The following is a 19,591-nucleotide window of genomic DNA, read 5'->3' as shown; positions in this document are numbered from 1 at the left end:
TTATCCATGTTTTTCATTTTTCTGAAGATTTAGTTGACCTTGATCTGAAGATAGGGGAAAATTTCAGAAATAAACAATGCTTAAATTTGAAATTGTATGCTGTTCTGAGTAGCATGACAAGATCTTGCTCCATCCTGCTCCATTCTGCCTAGGATGTGAATTATTCCTCTTGTCCAGGATTTCCATGTACATGACCCACCTGTTACTCACTTAGAAGCCATCCTAAGTTATCAGAATAACTGCTGTGGTGTCACAGTGCTGTGTTCAGATGACCCCATGTAGTAACCTGATGCTGTGTAGGAATGCCCAAGTCACTCACCTCACTTCATCTCTTCGTGTAGCTATTGTTTTTTGCACATCATAAGAAGAAAGATGAGTGCAGTGAGATATTTGACAGAGCAAGACAGGAGAATCCATTGACATAACTTTTGTCACAGTATGCTGTTGTAGTTATTCTACATTGTTGTTGTTATTGCATCTAATTTGTGAATTAAACTTCATCATAGATATGTTTTATATAGGATAAAACATAGTATACATAGGGTTTAGTGCCCCCTGCAGTTTCAGGCATCTGTCCACTAAAGGTCTTAGAAAATGCCTCTAGGCAGAAAGTTGAAGGAATTGCTGTGCTCTTGTTTGTTTTCCATCTCTCAGAAATCACACACCCTCTGTCTGTTGTCTGAATACCTTGAATCTTATATTTTGTATGCTGTTGTAGTTAGTTACAGTAGGAAAGTGAGTCCAAATCCAGTTAAGCCATCAGGCCAGAAGCAAAAGTCTGGAATGAAAGAATTTCTGTCCTTTGTATAAATTACACACACACACACACACACACACACACACACGCACGCACGCAAATGTTTTCTTTTGGAATACTTTTAAATTTATAGAACAGTTACAAGGATAGTAAAAAGAATTTATGTATACCCCATATTCAGTTTCCCCATTACCATTCTACTTTATTGTGATACATTATTGTCATATATTGTGATTCATTATTCACAAGTAAGGAACTGATATTGATATATTATTACTAACAAAAGCTCATACTTTATTTAGATTTTCTTAGTTTTTATCTTTTGTCCTATTTCTGTTCCATGATCTAATCCAAAATACCACTTTACATTTACTTGTTGTGCCCCCTTAGATTTTTTACAGTGTAACAGTTTCTCAGAATTTCCTTGTTTTTAATGAACTTGATATTATTGAGTATGGTTTGGGTATGCAGTATGGCCTTGCACATGTTATGCATGTTCTGTATCACTGAGCTATACTCCCAGCCCTTGATGGGTGTTTTGTAGGCTGTACTTTAGTTTGGATTTGGCTGATTCTTGTTCCCCTCTCCCACCCCATCTTAGTTACTTTTCTGTCTAAAGACAAAATACCTAACACCCAAAGTTAAAGGGAGAAAGGTTTATTTGCTTTAAGGTTTCAGTCCATAATCAGCTGGCTCCAAGGCAGGGTTGGATGGCAGAGGTCGCAGAGGAGAAACAACGTGGTGGATACCAGGTAGCAAAAGCAACAAGGGATCTTGACAGCATCTTCCTGCCCCTTTTATCTTATTCAGACTACTTAGGGCTGGTAGCACTCACACCCCTAATCCTAGTGCTCTCTGGCCTAGCATTGCACCATAAAGCGCACACTAGATTCAGCCACCTCTGAAATAGCCCCACCAAAGACTGCATGAGGCTTTGGGGGGACATCTAAACACAAGCTGTAACACCCCAGCACTTCCCCTTCCTCCTCCAGTCCGCTCCCCTACTCTCTTCCCTTCCCTCTTTCCTTCTCTCCCCTCTTTATTTTGTGGTTAGACTGAGCTTGTATTTTTTTGGGAAGCAGAATATAGGTAAAGTGCCATAATCACATTTTACCAAGAATGGGTACTATTAACATGACTTATCATTGGCAGAGTTAAACATGATCTTCTGTCAAGTTTCTCCGTAACAAAATTATCCTTTTCTCCCACACTTCTTATTTCACGGCAGCATATTATAACACCACAAGTGAAATGTTATCAGTCCAGGGAGCTCTTTAGAGACTCAGTGTCCAGAGTTCTTATCAGGGCTAATTAAGTAGATAACCCCTGCCTGGCATATACCCAAACTTTAGACTCTAGAGGAAAGCAGGGGTTAGGCATCCACCATATTACATGTACAAACAATTTAGGCATAGTAAGTGGCTCTTATTGGCTCTGGGAGTAGTGGGAACCTCTCAGAACCTTAAGTTCTCAAATGGCATCCAGAGGCCAACCTTATAGGGCGGCCCATCAAAGAATAGCAGTCAGGTCTGCTGGGTTCTCTTTTCTATAATGGTACAGTTTGTCTCTTCTTCCTTTTTATGTATTCAGTCATTTATTTACATCAGTGTTTTAGTCCATTTTAAGTTGCTGTAATGAAATACCACAGACTGAATAATTCATAAGGTTCTGAAGACTGGAAGTTCAAGACCAGGCATTTACATCTGTTAAGGCCTCCTTCTTGCTGGAGGAGGCCCTGCAGAGCCCCACAGCAGCACAGGATGCAAGGGACAAGGCTCCTTGCTCAGGTTGCTCCTCCTCTTCTTACAAGGTCCCCGTCCCATTGGATTAGGCCCCACCTTTATTGCCTCATTTTACCTTAATTATCTTCAACAGGTCCTTCCTCCAAACTCATAATTGATTAAATCTGCATTTACTTCCTATTTCACAGTTGGGATCAAATTTCAGTGTGAGTTTTTAGGTGAGGAAATTCAAACCATAGCAATCAATATGGATCTCTGGGTATTTACTTTATACTTTGGGTTATATTCCCAAATTGTGTCATTTTGTCGCTCAGATTGCTTCAACTTTGGCTTTTTGAGTTGGCCTGTCTGTTCCTGTGACATACGACATTGCTTTTTGTTTTGTTTTTCGGCTGTACTGGGGATCAAACTCAGGACCTTGGGCTTGTGAGGCAGGCCTGGCACCACTGAGCTAAATCCCCAGCGCGACAATTTTTTTTGAGTCTTTCCCTTCTTTTTGACACTGCAAAATGCTCCAGGCTTTTCTTGTATGTGTCCTGTCCCAGCCATTTCTCCAAGGAGTCCGGCTTCTTTTTGGTAATGACAATTTAAAGTGTTAAACATTCACTGTAGAAAATTTGGGGAATATAGAAAGAAGCGAGTAAATACACTAAGTGGATGTTAGATAGTGTTACAGTTGCTACTAACATTTTGTTGTGTTATTTAATGAGGTTTCAAAGAAAAATATGAAGTGATTCTTTGCAACTTTCTTTTTTGAATTTCATATGTAATAGACCCGAGAGCATCTTTTCTTTTACTTGAAGCTTCTCAACATCTTTTCTAATGAACTCCAAGAACGATGAGGACCTTTTGAAGAGGGTGACATCTGTGGGGGGCTGTAGAATCTCTAGAAAGGATAGGATAGTTGACATTTTGTGTAGAAAAACATACTAACTTTAATTTTTTCCTTCTATGCTAGTTTTGGATACCAGTTGAATAATTTTTGAGATATTTAAAAAATTCTTAATATGATGAGTAGCCCATATCTTTGTACTGTTTTCCTAAGAATGAGTTAGTAATTGAAGAATTTTATTTCCTTTTGGGTAGCTAGAACATTACATTTCAATGAATTGTATGATCTTTTCAGTTAATCCCCAGTTTTATTATATATCAAGGAACATAGTTCAGATCCCGTACTAAATAGTCATATTTTGTAAGATTTACTGAGAATTTTTCCTGGTACACATTGTTTTGGTATATGACAGTTTATCTTTGTCTGCCTTCTACTTAAAAATGTAAAGCACCTAATTCCATGAATCCTTAAAATGCCAGATAATACAGCTAAGAATTAAATGGAAAATTGATGGAAAGAAAGAGGGAAATCTCCCCAGCACGGGGGAGGCTGAGGCAGGAGGGTCGTCAGGAGTTTGAGGCCAGCCTGAACTACATGGAGAGACCTTGTCTAAAAAAAAAAAAAAAAAAAAAAGAAAAGAATAAAACATCAAGTAACTTTTTGTGATTTTTAAAAAATGGTGATGATACTAAAAATATATGTATATAAAACAACTGTGAGAAATCTGAATTTATAGAAAGAACAAACTGGAAAGCTGGTCTTTGGTCTTTGGATAAACTTGTAGTAGGTTTTGGGCTATGTTGTGTTTTCTGAGGTTAGTTGGCAATTTAAAGATAGTGTGCTCTTTTGAAGAATAATGGTGAAATCATTTGTGTAATTTAAAAACAGGATTAGTAATTGAGGGATTGAGAAAGAAATTGGAACACAGTGGAGCTCTTCTGTGGTATTATAAAAGGATTGTTGAGTATGTATGTAGTTTTCTCAGTTAATACTTTAGGGATTTGCATAATAAAAGTTTGAGAAGAGTTAGGAAGGAAATACTCCATTAGACTTTGCTATGGTGTGTGTGATGAGTAGTTGAATTAATAACATTGTTGAACCACATGGGTGAATTGAATTGTCTACATATAAATGGAAAATGTCATTTTCATCTTGAGGGATAGAAAGAATATGCCAAAGTATCTGGGTGTATGTCTACAATCTTGTCTCTTGCTCACATGGTTCAGCTTGAGCCTTGGCATATATTGGTATCATTTGTTTGGGTCTAAATTACCTTATTTTCTGAATTTTTAAACAATTGTTTGATGAAGAGAAGATCGTGCTATGAAATCACTTTGGGGGGGATACTTCAATTAGAAAGAAAAAGTAAACTGGTTTCTATAAAACTCAAGCTTTTACATGTTGACATACTCTTGTCACTGTATGAGAATGGACTGTAGTAGGTAGGGCTTTTGGACTGTGTAATGTCTTTTATGTACTTCACATCTGAAGGCATTTGTGCACCCTTACTCCAGAAGAAAGCCTGGCCCAAACTGGTTCTGAGATGGCTCTGATGAAGAAGCTACATCCAGACAAGAAGGTTGTGGGGTCAGGATTCTATATATCGCTGGTGTGATGTTACCTATTTAGTCTCTTTGGAAGTAGGAATGGCCCAGACTTATACCAGATTTGTTGGACTGCTTGGAAAAATATAACTTCAAGCCAGGGATTTAGCAAGGACCGGAGTTCAGTCCCCGGTACAAAAAAAAAAAAAATCTATATATATATATCTATATATAGAGAGAGAGATATATATATCTCCAAATGACCCTCACCTCCACTCCCTATCACTGCCACTGAGTATGTCTTAATGAGCGTGGTTATTATCTTTTTTCCTTAGTGTGTGATACCTATGCATGAAAGTATGTTAGTTTAGCTTCTAGTGCAGTGCCTCACTATTTGACTGTGAATAAATTTATTCAGTGATGACTTTGATCACTGCATTTACTTATTCTTAGTTGGACTTAAAAGACACAATAGTACAGATGGATTGGTGCAGATGTACTGTCAGGTGGAGAAATAAACAACTCTAAGAACATGCCCCATTGACCTCCAGGGTGGCAGTAAGCAGGGGTCAGAACATTTTTCTTCTGATACTGGCATAAACGATTATTTGTTTGTTTTGGTTGTGAATTTTTTTATCATTTTGAAGAGAGGTTTTTAACAGTGTCTATTTTTATTTTAAAGAAATTTCTGCAGAATAAAGTTTTACAAATGTATATTTAGCTGGAGAAATTCTCACTGTTCACTGTCATTTTGACTCTCTATTTTTTTTTTTTTTTGTACTGAGGATCAGACTCAGGACCTTGTGCTTATGAGGCAGGCGCATTGCCACTGAGCTACATCCCCAGCCCTGGACTCTTAAAGATTTGGGGGGAATTAGGTGTTGTGTTAGGAACAGAAGACCCTTTTGTTAAAAGCAATCCCATTGTTATAACAGAGTTACCTCTTTTGAATAAGTTGCATGCAGCAGAAAAGAACTTTGCCTGAGCTGAGCAGTTTTGGAGGCTTGATGGAGGCTCAGCCAGTGTTCATGACATCATCTTTGCATTCCATTAGCCAGCATCATCTCCAGTGGCTAAGTGAGCTGCTGGACTCTGTATCATTGTAAGCATCCTGAGAAAATCACTGCTTACTGCCAGGGGGTGGAGAGAATTTACTACTAAACACCCAGAGGAAGCTGGCACTAGAGTGGGAGAAGGAGCACTGGTGTTTTTTGAGGGGTGGGAGTCAGCTATTAAAGGAAGAAATTTAAAGACTTCACGCTAGATCCTAATTTGTTTGAAATTTTTTATTTCTAAGGCCCATAGCTGGTGATAAAAGTTGGCATCCAAGGGCAGAGCCTCTACCCTTGTCTATTTAGTCACGGTAGTGAGGACAGTGAGAGCAGCCTGAGGCTCTGTTCTGCTCCTCAGAACTGATCACAGGAACATAAACAGAGAGGCTAATTTTGGCCATGTGTAGGTCTGCATAAAGAAAGGTGAGGGTGTCCTTCAGGGCACTTATAATAAACTCCTAAGCCTTTATTCAACTGGAGAGTTCATCTGCATTCAGCAGCGCTTCCACTATAGCTGTGCGTCACTGGGAACCGCATGGTAATGAAGCCAGGCACCAGGGGCCAAAACTCCACTGCCTGTGAGAGGGGACAGCAGCTCCGAGAGATAGAGCCACAGAACGCTGCCACCGCAGCTGCTGCTGTTGCAGCGGGTTAAGACACAATGTTGAGTCTACAAGATACTGTGTTTTTTGAAATTAGCATAAAGTCCTTGTTAAAGTCTTGGAGCAGCAGCTGTAAGTATATGTTCCTGAATGAGAGGAATACTGAGGTGTGATTATCATTGGCATTCTTTGCATGCTTTCCCTTTAGACCCATCCAGATGGAATGAAAGCTGTTGAAAACAGCATGGAGAATGTTTCTGAATGGCCATCAGCAAGACAGATAGGAAATCTCAGCGTATACACGTTGGGAAGTTGTAGTATTGGTAGATTTTCTTTGCTTGAAATTTACCAGCCTTGATTTTCTTATGTTATTCTGGTAAAGTTTCTCATAATTGGTTAAAAACAAAAGAAAAAGAAAGATGACAAATAGATTGAAGTTTCTGCAGGATTATCAGATACCAGTACTATTCCACAGTTCTATTAGCATAAAACATGTATTTGAAGTAATATCAGCTATTTTAAGACATCAGGCAACTTAACATAATGATGATAACTTTCCTGTATTCTTTTAACTGAAGTTACAAGGAGTAATTTTTATATGTAGTAAATGTTCTGATAAAGAGCACTCAGGATGATATACTTAAATTTCAAAATTCAGTTAAGTCAATAAAACTAATGCCATTGAGCTATTATCCTGCCCGTAGCTTCCTTTCTAATATGTGGATTGGGAGAAATATTGATTTATTTAATATTTCCAGTAATATCCAAAGGGACTTTTTCTCTGAAGATCTCAAAATATTTATAAAAATTATTTATTACCTCAGTCTGTTTACCTTTTTGCCAGAATTATCGTAATGATATGATGTCAAATTAGTGAGTTAAGGAAACTCAGGTTTGGTTTTGTTTTTCCTAAAGAAAATTGAAGTATAGAAAAATTATGACTTTTCCAAGGTCATGTGGTGACAAAGAACTGGGAGTAGAACCCAGTTGTTCTTGCTCCCAACTGTGCTATTTGTGCTTGAGCAAAGTAATGAATGAAATATGAGAGAGAAAATTTAAATTATTTTCAGCTTAACTCTTTATGAAAATATTTATTGTGGTTTTGTTTTATAAGCAAATAATATAAAAGACCAAATATTGACATGAAGAAAATCTCTAAGATAAAGCCTTACTGAATATAATTTGACTTATATAATGCCAAATATACTACATTTATAATTTCTGTATTACTTTGATTTTTGATCTTTAAGTAATTCTTCCATGTGGAGATAGTATCTTTCCAGATTGCAGAAAATTATGTTTTAGGAAAGTTTCTTAGCATACATAGTTAAAATAGTGAGAATTATTTTTATTGACTCAAAAGTTACTTTTACTAGTTAAAGGAAGCTAGTAATATAGTCTATATTTTTGCTAAAATAAAGTTACTAATCTTTCCCCTTTCTCCTTCCCTGTCCTTCTTCTGTTCCTCACCATGCATTTTTTTTAATAGTAGACTGTATATAGTGAGAATGAAGCTATAATTAAGAGGTTCTTATGGAAGAACAATTTATTATATCATAGCAGCCTGTTTTAAAAGTTTTAGCTTGTTTAGGTACTCATAAACTCTGTAGTTACAGTTTTGCGATCATTTAAATATTTGTACATGTCGTTGTGTGGGCCTTATGAGTAGGCACAGCCAAATCTCATTTAATCAGATCTCTGAATCCAGGAGTGAAACAAAAGCAAATATTTGTAAAGTCTTTAGTTTTTGCTGTTGGTGGTATACTGATTCTGTCTGTGGGTATCCCATTGCCCTCAGGCACTCATGATATATATCTCTTGAAGGTATTTTTATAATTCTAAAGCAATAGGTTGCTTTAGAATAAATTGCCAGTATCAGTGTTGGGTAAGGCCATAACCATGTCTGGCCTAACCCTGGATAATGGGAGAATGTTTTTATTTCACCAGCATCTCTGAATGTCTTTTTAAACTTCATTTAGCCCTATTGAATTAGAGAAAGGGGAAGGTATGTTAAAACATAAAACCTCCCAAAAAAGGTAGTAATTAGCTATCTCTTTGTAGGGATGTTTTTATAACACCAACAACTTTTGAATCAACTAGCATTTATTGAGCATATACTGTGCTGTGGCAGATAGGAAATCTGAGATATGATCTTTGCTTATTCTCTGTGAGCTTATTCAGAGAGAGAAAGTATACCTGCAGGTGACAGTAAGAAGTTAAATGAGAGCTGATTCATCTGCAGTATTACTTACCAGATGATGGTTACACATGAAAAGAACCGGGAGTATAAAAATAGAAGGAATCACATCAGATACATGGATCAGAGAGGAATTAGAGGTAAAGGGATATTTTTGAGTTTGGTTTGGCGTGGTAGGTTATTCCCATGATGGTGGATAGTAGTGATACCCAGGCTTCCTGAGCCAGAAGCAAGGGCTTGGCCTCTTTCACCCACCTGTTTTGTTTTTGTTTTTTGGTACCAGGGATCAAACTCAGGACCTGGTGCTTGTGAGGAAGGTGTGGTGCCACTGAGCTAAATCCCCAGCCCTTACCCACCCCTTTTAATCACTGAACATTCTACCTCCATTCTACCTCCTTATTGTCTCCTACCTTTGGTTGCCATACTGCCATACTGCCTTAGTTTAAGCCTCTCTTGATGATCATCTGGATTATTGGTATTGCACCCTTTTGTATCCCATTTGTACTTTCCAGTTACTGCTGGCTGAGGTTTCCTTTTAAACACCCAGCCTTAAAGTGCCTCCCCTCCTTTCTTCACAGTCATTATATTCCCTATGAAAGAAAGCTCTTCCTCCTGTAGCCCTTGTTCGTTTTGTCCATTTTTTGTTGCCTTACTTACTCCTTTTGTGGAGGCTGCTGTGCTTTCGTATTTGCTGTGCCTTTGCCTGGTATGTACTTCAAACCCTTGTCTGCTTCACAAGGAGTTTGTGTTCATCTCTCGACTCATCCCTCCAGTCAGCCAGATAGTTAATGTTTGATCTGTTCTCTGCTTCTCTGGGAGCATCATATCATTGCTGATGTCATCATTAGATATAAGCTTCTTTTTTGGGGTGGGGGGGATGGGTACTGGGGATTGAACTCCAGACCTTGTGCTTTCGAGGCAGGCAGTGGAACCACTGAGCTAAATCCCTGGCCTAAGTATAAGCTTCTTGAAGGTGTAGGTTGATTGTCCTTTGCTCTTCTCTGTATACTTAATGGTTAAACTCTAGGAAATGGGCAGGCAACTAAGATATCTGGTTGGGATGCAATGATTTTTGTTGGAATAGAAAAGATGGCAGAAGGGTAAATATATACCCCTCTTTTATTTCATTACTAATATACTAGTGATGTCTCTCGGAGGAATAATTCCTGAAGCTAGAATGCACAAAATGATACTTTAGTGATGTAAAATTTTTTTCATTAAATTCCATTTAGAGAATTTCTTGGGAAGAACAGAAAAATCGGATTTACAAAAAAGGAAATGGGAAACTTTTTTGTTAAATAAATTATGTACTTCAAATGTTACTGAAGAAAAAAGGAAAAGGAAGACTTTAGGGTTTTTGTTATTAAACCTACCTTAACAGCAATGTGTATTATGACAGTTCTTTATCATTAATTATAATAATGTTTCTTGTTTATAAGATCCAGTTGCATAATTTGTATTAATGTTGGATGCTACTTTTTATATTACCAGGCCCTCTGGGTCCAGGGCCTGCTTAGCTGGCAGAGTGTTGATGCACTGCTAATGAAGTTTGATTATCGCTGAGCCTTATTTCTTTCAGTCACAACAATGAGGTGACATTCATATGGCCTAAATTCAGGATTTTGTCTTTGTGCCAACAATTTTAGGCATTACTTACTTTAAAAACTGAATCAGGAACATTCTGTTAAACCAGCTGTGTAGTGAGGATGTTGTCCTTTAAAGGTTGGCTTAATTCCCTAAAATTGGTAATACAAAGCAAGATTCAGTACTGAGATCTGCCGAAATACTATCTGCAATGTTAATTAAGGCCACTGATGCATGTGCTAACCACATAATACCTCTGGCAAACATTAATTTATAGAATTTATTTTGCTTATGTAATTTTACACGATAGCTAATATTCCAAAAGATTCAGTTTTTGTTTTTTGTTTTTTTGTTACCGGGGATCAAACTCGGGACCTTGTGTTTGCAAGGCAGACAGCGGAAACACTGAGCTAAATCCTCAGCCCCTAAAAGATTCAGTTTCTGTGACAGAGATAGAATCGATAAATTGACCAGTTTTAGCCACAGTTTTATAAATTAAAATGTGAATAAGATATGATACCTTGAGGAACTAAATTTACAGAGATTATTTGGATTTTTGCACAATGAGAAAAGTCCTCAATACTTTTTAATACTCTGAAATATTTTTCCTGGATTGCAAAAATAGTAAACCCAATACCCATACTCAGCAAAGACTATATAGTCATCTAAATTGCAATCAGATTCTGTTATTTGACTGAAGTAAAACTTGCCATTTATTTTGGAGGACTTATGGACCTGGTATTGTGTTAAGTATTGCGCAGGCACCTATGTGTGTGCACTCACATTATATGCACATATGTTCATAAAATCCATGTGATCATCATGACAATCTGATGAGAAATATTATTGCTATTTCTAAAAACAGCTTTATGGTGAAGTAATTCAGATACAGTAGTACCTTGGTTTACAACTAAATTCATTCCATGATTATCATTGCAGAATCTGTCACAACCAGAGTTGTGGAACAAATTCTGTGACCAAAATCCTGGAAAGAATTAAGTTTGTATATGTGCTGCTGAAGAGAGCACAGAAATTAAGTTCGTGAATTGAGGTACCACTATACTGTAAAATGTATCCTGTTCAAGCATTCAGTTTGCTAGTTCCTAGTGTATTAACAAAGTACAGTCATCACTACCTACACAGAACATTTTTGTCATCCCTATAAGACCCCCATATGCATTAATCTGTTAGTGTAGATCTGCCTACTCTAGACACTACTTTATATAAATAAAATCATACAGTGGGTGCTCTTTTGTAACTTTCACCCGCTACTTTTCTAAGTCTTACCCATACTATGGCATGTATTGGTATTTCATTACTTTTTATGGTTAAATAATGTTCCATTGTATGAATATATCATATTTTATTCATCAGCTGACTGTTTTCTGTTTTTATAGAGGAGGAAATTAGGACTTACATAAACTAAGAAACTCTATGAACATCCCTCTGACTCTTCTTAAAACCCCTCACACCTGGGCAGGGGTTTAGCTCAATGGTTCCGCCCCCTGCCTCAGAAGTACAAGGTCCTGAGTTCAGTCCCTGGTACAAAAAACCTTCACACCCAAACTCTTTAGCCAGTTTCCTTTAATTTTAAGTAAGGACTGTCTTGACCAAGGAATCTAAGCAAAATTGGAAGTAAGAAATAGCTAACTGGCCGAAGGGTAGATGGGCAGAAGGAATAGCAAATGCTAGAGGCTTGGAGGAATAGGGCCAGGTTTGCTGGAGCAGACAGCTATGGGGAGAGTGATGGGAATGAGGGCTGCAAAGGTAGGCAGGGCTAGGCTATATAGGCTCTCCATTGATGAATTTGTAGCTGATTGTGCTATTAGGAGATGGGGCCCAGTTGGACAAAGTATATCATTATAGGAGTGCTTTTGAAGGGTATGTCTTGTTTCTGGCCCCTTCTTCTCTCTCTGGCTCTCACTTTGTCAGCTTCCTGGCTGCCCTCTGAGGTGAGCAGGTTTTCTCTGCCATGCCCTTCCACTGTGATGTTTCTATCTCACCACAAACCTAGAAACAATAGAACTGGCCAACCACAGACTGACACCTCTGAAACCATGAGCCAAAATAAATCTTTCCTTTTTTACATTCATTTTTGTCAGGTATTTTTGTCATAGTGACAGAAAGCTAACTAATACAGTCTTAATCCAAAAACATAAGGGCAATGGGAAACCTTGATGGAATTTTTGACAAAAGATATTGGGATAATTTTATTGGATTTCTGTTTTTGATGGGATGAGGTCAGAGAAGGGATAAGAGAGGTACCATGTATGAAAGAAGATGAGTTAGGATGCTGTTTCAGTAGGCCAGATGTGAAATGAAGATTGAACAGGGTAGTGCTTTATTTAGTGAATAAGTATACAATGCCTAGTACCTAGTAGGTTTAAAAACTCTTTAAGAGTTTTGCAAAGTATTAGCTCATTTTATCACAAGTATGTGAAATTTTAAGAGGTAGAAACAGTAAGTCTTGGGTTATAGGAGGTAAAGGAGATTTTTAATGAGATTTTTGTAGAATGAGTCTTGTAGGATAATTTACATTCTCACTGACATTAATTTCAATGATGTTTCAGTTGGGAGTTGGTCATAGTGGAAAAGAATCACCTATTGCTTGTTGGAAAAATACTCTCTCATCCCTTGAGAGAAATCTGTTTTAGGAAATGGATCATAGACAAGGAAGCCAACTCAATGTGCTATTAAGGGTGAAACTTTTATGATGGTTTCTGAAGTTGTATTTCCTACCTCCAGATCTCACTGAAATTAGGAATCCTGAGCCTGTTTTTTCTTTATTTATTCTAACTCCTTAAAACTAGATATATCTCATTTAATGAAAAAGCATTTTGCTTTCAAGACTAAAACTGTTGTGATAAGCATAGGTGTTATCTAACTCATTAATTTGCTTTCTTTCAGGTTTTAAAATGATAGATATTAGCATGAAATGTAAAGTTTAAGACTGAGATGCAAAATCAGAAAAGACTAATATGAATGGTCACAATATTCATGGGTGACTGAAAATTTGTGAAAAGTTCAATATAATACCTGTGTTATATTCTGAGCATCTATTTAATGAAACTTGATGCCATGACCCTTCCATGTTTGTACCCTCTTTGGCAGATGTGTATAAACTCAGTCTTCTATCAGGCTCTGGCTCCTGCCCTATGCTGAGATGCAGTTTGGGAGAGACCCAGTTCACTAGTACAGATGACTCAGCATCAGCCTAACCTCATTTCCAATTTTGATTTGACTTTTATGACTAGTGTGTGGGCACCCATTTTAGTTACTGGTATTTCTTCTTTTCTGAGCCTTACTTTGTCAAATTCTTTGGTATTTAATTTTCCTCCAAATATGGAACCTGCTTTGCTCTTGAAGAGAACAAAGTGCTCTTTAAAAACAAAAACAGCCTTGACAAGAATGAAATCCTGATATATCTGCTGTTATATCTTTTGATGGATTAGTATGTTAAATATGATAGGTACCGGACAAGTATCTGGCCTGTTACAGGCACAGCCAGTGTCTAGTTCCAAATCATTGAGTTCTGGTCTTTTCCACTACTGGTTAAATTCAGTCCTGTCCCCCGCTTTGAAATAACCATGTTTGCTTTCTCATTGTCACATGAATAAGACATAGTTTGTGATCCTTTTGCAGGATGGAATGGCCATGCCCTCATGGTTATTCTTCCTAGTTTGTTATGTGGGATGCCACAAAACACTGACTATTTGGTGGAATTTCTGGCTACTGTAGATCCACTAGTTGGTTTTCATTAAGCATGCTATTTCCTAATTCAAAAAACCTAGCTAAAATGAGTAGCTTTCAGGACCTTACCAAAAGAGACTTACTGGCAAGCCTATTTGAATGGAGAAGACTCTAGAAGCCAGATTTTAAATTGTTAGATCTGTTCCTTTCAGGTGGTAGCAAATTATACATATCAACAAAGATCATAGTAGAAAATCATAAGAATTGTTTTTGTAAGCTGTATTTTCAGCTTTATTATTAATATATGATACAGAAAGGAGTTAGTGAAGGCTTTTATAAAAAGTGAATGAATTAATGTCCATTAACATGTATAGTAACAACGTAACAACAAATTCAGTCTTAAATTAAGTACACTAAGTGAATACTTTTCAATTTAAAATGTTTTACATAAAATATTGGAACGATATATGAGTGAGTCATTTTTAGGGAAACTATGAAAGAAAAGGAAAAGATAATTCCAATAAAACAACTTTAGAAATATCTTTGAGGATAAAGTTATTGCTGTGCTTTTATGCAGAGTGCATGGTTTTGATGTACAGACCTTACTATGGTTGGAATGGAAAGTATTTAGGACCTGCTGCTTTAGGGTATTTTATCTGATAAAGGGGAGGGAGACATCTGGGAAGGAAGAGTTTGCGGGGAGAGTGCATTGAGTATTAATACACGCCAAACTTAAAATTTAGCTAGGCAGAAAAAACAAGTAATGCATTACTTTAGGTAGTGATAGGATTTTATTTCTAGACTAAATAGAGAATATAATGCACAAAGAGAAATGAATAATGATTTAAAAATTTATATCATTGAAATCTTGCCCTTAGAAATCATTCATAATGAAAGGCAGAGGAATGATGGGGCACTGAGATAAGTGGTTTGAAGCATGACCATGAGTGAAGTGAGGTGATTGATACCCTCAGAGAAAAAACAATTCATCAAGATCTTTACTGTAAATCAGGAGATTCATATTTGACTTTTAAAAATTAGAGTTTTTAATTATTTCATTGATCTTTTACTTTGTTTTGTAGGACTGTGCCCCCTAACACATATGTGTTTAAATTTCTCTGAACTGCTCAATGAGTATCATCTGTGGTGTTATGTAAACAGCTTTCCTCATTTATAGTGCTTTTGAAACTTTAACTGATCAAATTAATTTTAAATAACATCATTGATAGAGACAATAGTTCCATTTTTAAGAGAATAGTGTAACCCAGTGGTCTTCATTAGAATCATTTTGGAGAGTTTCCAGAAGCATCCAGATTCTGGGACTGCACTCCATATTTTTTGATTGTGATTTAAGATATTGTCTGGAATAGCTGGCAAAGTTCAGAATCAAGTCAGAAAATTTGGCTTTGCCAGTATGCCGAGAGTGGACATGAAATCTTGTTCAAGGAGTGGAATCAGAATAAACAACATGACAGATAGATTTTTTAAAGTTTGCCAGTTTACTAATTTACAGTGAGAAATATGCCAAGTGGACCTTAATGGTACAGCTGGCCCACAGTACTTTGCTGTCCTTGTGAAGTAAGCTCATAACAAAGCTAAATTCTAATTAGAAGGTTGCATGGAGAGCCTGAACATTAGAGGAATTTATGCCCTGCTGGAGGGGCCAGAATACTCATGCTACTGGGTTATATTTAGACAGGCGTTGTATTTCCATCAGCAATGTATTGTATCCTGTTTCTTTATGTACCTTATCCCTCAGTAGATATAATTACTTTTTAATATTTGTCAGCTGATTTATATAAATTGAAATCTGATTGCTAAGTTAGTTTGCATTTTCTGGATGCTACCAAGTTTGAGCATTTTTCACATTTGTTGGCTTTTTAGATTTGTTTATATGTGAATTGCCTATTTATATCTTTTGCCAGTTTTTCTCTATTATGTCACCTTTTTCACATTGTAAGAGCTTATTGAATGTTTTGTTTTCTGTCATATACATTATAAATACTTTACCAGCTTTGTCTTTTCTTATTTATGGTATCATTGACCCTAAGTATTTTGAACTTTTGTATTCAGTTTTATGTATTTGTCTTTGTTCATTATTTTGAGTTTTCTTCTTTGACTGAAGGTCTCTTCTCTCCTGCTTTATGCATGAAATCCTAATTTTTTGGTAAGATTTTTGAAAATTAGTCTTCAGCTTCATATCCATCTAATTTTTTGCCTTTGGAACATAATGTAAATTTTGCCTTTGGAACATAAATTTTGCCTTTGGAACATAAAATACATAATATTTTGATAATCTTTTTTTTTTTTGGTACTGGGGTTCAAACTCGGGTCCTTGTGCTTGCCGCAGCAGGTGGCGAAACCACTGAACTGAATCCCCGGCCCTTATTTTGATGATCTTACAGCTCTGTTTTGACTATAGTTATAAGGTCCTCTGATTTAGAAAGTATTTGTGTTTTTAAAAATATTCTTAGTATTTTTCAAAAATAATTTTTGTGGCATATCTTGGATGTTTATTCCTCCAGGTATACTCTAACATAGTTTTGTCCAATACAGCCAAATTTGTGCATCCAATACAAGTCAAATTTTGTGAAAATTGGCACTTATCGTAAGTCCTCCCATCTATGAATATGTTTTTCCATGGGTTCAGACCTTCTTCTGTGTCCTTCAAGAGGTCTTTGTAGTTTCTTCCCAAGTCTTATGCTTCTCATATTAAATTTATCCCCACCTAGTTTATATATGTGAATGGAAAACTTTTTATCCATCTTTACTTCTAGGTGATCTCTCTAGGTTATTGTTTGAATAAGAAGGCAAGAATCAGCATCTTTGCCTAGTTTCTGTTTTAAATAATAGAAGTAGGTTTGATGTTTTAAAATCTGTTTTAGATTTTCATCACTATAACAAAATACCTGAATAATAAACTTAAAATGATAAAAGGTTTATTTTGGCTTATGAATGTAGAGGTACCAGCCCATGATTTGGGTGGACCCTTTGTTTTTAGGCTTCTGGGGTGGGTCCAAGATGGAAACCACCAGGAGCAAAACTGCTCACCTCATGCCCAAGAAGCAAAGGAAGAAAGGGAAGGAGTTGGGGGGGTCATCCCCCCACAATCCCCAGTAATCTAAAGACTTTCCATAAGGCCTCTTCTCTTAAAAGTTCAGTGTATCTTCCAATAGTGCCACTCTGAGACCAAGCCTTTAACGTCTGGGCTTTGGGAGATATTTAGCATCTAAACCACAGTGTAGTGTTCTGTCCCTGGCCTTCAAAGGTTTTGTCCATATTAGAAGATAAAATACATTCACTCCATCACATAAGAGTCTCCAAAGTCTTAACCATTCCAGCATTACTCAAAGTACAAGTCCAAACTCTCCTCTGACGTTCAAAGCAAACTCAAAAAATCCCTTGATTGCTGACATCTCCACCTTCTTGGTTTCTTTTGCTGCTTTGACTTTATTCCCATAACTCCAGGCATTGCCCTGTCAGAAGACTTCAAGCCTATAGCACCCTACCTAACCTCTCTAGGTTACCTTTGAAATCTGGGTGGAAGCTGCCATGACCTCGTCATTCTCGGATTCTTTATGTCCCCAAACCAGCATCATGTGGATGATGCCAAGGTCTCCCCTTACTACAAGCTGTGCCTGGGCCTCCTTGAAACATTGTGGCAGCTAAACACAGACATATCCTGGGGCAGCCCTGGGTGTGCAAGGCACCTAGGACTCTCTTCTGAAATGATTCTGCCCAGGAAAATCAGAAAAAAAACTGTGGTTTGTACTTCTGTGTCTGTGTTGGTAGTGGCTTTGGTGAATTTTGGGATACCTTTGAGTACCTTCCCTACTTGGTGCAAAGCACATGGCCAGTCTTTATCCGTACTAGCAATTGCACCCTTCGTGGCTACACCTTAACACGTGCTACTTTTCTGCCCAAGTTCTAAAATTTTCAAATATTTTCACTCTGCTCCTTTTTCCTTCCAATTCTCATTGTGATACTGACTGAAAGCAGACAGTGGTTCTGTTATAGTTTGGATCTAAAATGTCTCCCCAAAGTCTCATGTGTTTGGAAGGTGATTGGATCTTTGGGGCACTATACTCATTGGTGAGTTCATCCATTGATGAGTTTAGTAGCTGAATGTCCTGTTAAGAGCTGGTGCCTGGTTGGAGATAGGTCACTGGGGGTGTGACTTGGAGAGGTGCATTCTTGTCCCAAGCCCTTCCTTTGCTCCTTGCTTCTTGGCTGCCACGGGTTGAGCACCTTTCCTCTGTCATGCCCTTCTGCCATGCTGTTTCTGTCTTGGAGCAAACCAGCCATAGATTGAATGTTCTAAAACCAGTCAGACAAAATAAACCTCTCCTCCTTTAAGTTGTGGGTGTCAGGCATTTTGTCCTGGCAGTGGTAAAGTGACTAGTATAATACATGCTGTAGCCTGAATGCTGTGCTGCCTTGAAATCTCTGTCAAGTAAACTGAACTAGTACATAATCTTTAAGCTTATGCTCCCACGAAGTATTGGGCTGACCTCAAACTTGCAGCAATCCTCCTACCTCAGCCTCCCAAGTGCTGGGATTGTAGGCATATGCCATCACATCTGGCTTTAGGCTTTGCCTAACTTGCTCCTCTATATTCTCAAATTTCTCCCATATCCAGTTCCAAAGGCTTCTCTATATCATTAGGTATATAGTAATGACCAGCCCACTATCAGTACAAATTTTGTCACTATAGCAAAGTACCTGGGATAATCAACTTATAAAGACAGAAAGCTTATTTTGCCCCATGGCTTTAGAGGTTCCAGTCCATGGTTGGGCAGACCCATTGCTTTTAGGCCTCTGGATGGAGTGCTGGATGTCAGTGGTAGAGAACATGTGGAACTCCCACAAGGGTAGGAATTGACAAAGGAAGAGGAAGAGGCCAAGGTCCCATAATCCCCATTAGTACACATACCCAATAATCTCAGGACCTCCCACAAGTCCCTCTGCCTAAAGGTCCACTGCACTGTCCAATGGTGTCATCCTGGACTGAACCTTTAACATACTGGCCTTTCAACCTCCAAACTAGAGCATAACTTGTCCTGATAATTGGTGCTGGTGTTCAAGAAATATTTTATTTCTTTTGTTTGTGACTACCAGACACCTTTCAGTCTACAGTTATATTTCTTTGCCTCCCAGTTAAGTGTGGAGCCAGACTCCTACAATATTTTAAGGAGTAATCCCAGAAGAAATGGAAGGAAAAGCAGCTGGGCCCCTCTGGACCTCTGTGGGTCAGCCTCCTGCTAAGATGTTAGGTGGAAGCCCCTTGGGAAGACGCTCCTTGGTTCTCCCATCACTTTAGCCTCAGACCCTCCTCCCCACACATACCTGTTTAGACTTTGCCCCACTTCTTAGCAGTTAGACAGTGGCTACATATCCATGGACAATTGTCAACCTTCCCCAGGCCTTGGGATCAGCTGTGTTTGCTGGACAAGGTCCTGCAGGATTCTAGTGTTCTGATTCTTACTTCAGTGCTATTCTCTGCCACCACCAGGCTTGTGTCTAGCTAGAGGAGGAAAGTCTGCCGTAATCACTTCTTCACGGAGGGAAGAGTGGAGAACAAAAATGAAAAC

At 37.8% G+C, this 19,591-nt stretch overlaps 1 protein-coding gene across 15 annotated transcripts in view; it reads left to right on the top strand.

Annotated features, from left to right (window-relative positions):
- The window catches only part of Fryl (FRY like transcription coactivator), a 307,006-nt gene that overhangs the window by 138,995 nt on the left and 148,420 nt on the right, over positions 1 to 19,591 (top strand). For 2 of the 15 annotated variants that reach the window (XM_087187589.1, XM_087187574.1), the window contains exon 1: positions 5,588 to 6,661. The exons of 9 other annotated variants lie outside the window; for them this stretch is intronic. In XM_087187589.1, the coding sequence (XP_087043715.1) occupies positions 6,589 to 6,661 (73 nt within the window). In that variant the 5' untranslated portion in view covers positions 5,588 to 6,588. Of the gene's footprint in view, positions 1 to 5,586; positions 6,662 to 19,591 lie in introns of those variants that run through there. 4 more of the 15 variants (XM_087187577.1, XM_087187576.1, XM_087187575.1 and 1 more) reach the window with 3 other exon arrangements.

Source organism: Heterocephalus glaber, unplaced genomic scaffold (assembly GCF_053883595.1).
Source record: "Heterocephalus glaber isolate CG9 unplaced genomic scaffold, H.glaber_assembly_v1.0 deba00001509, whole genome shotgun sequence".
In the NCBI taxonomy this organism is placed as follows: domain Eukaryota; kingdom Metazoa; phylum Chordata; class Mammalia; order Rodentia; family Bathyergidae; genus Heterocephalus; species Heterocephalus glaber.
This window is presented reverse-complemented; position numbering and strand designations above follow the sequence as displayed.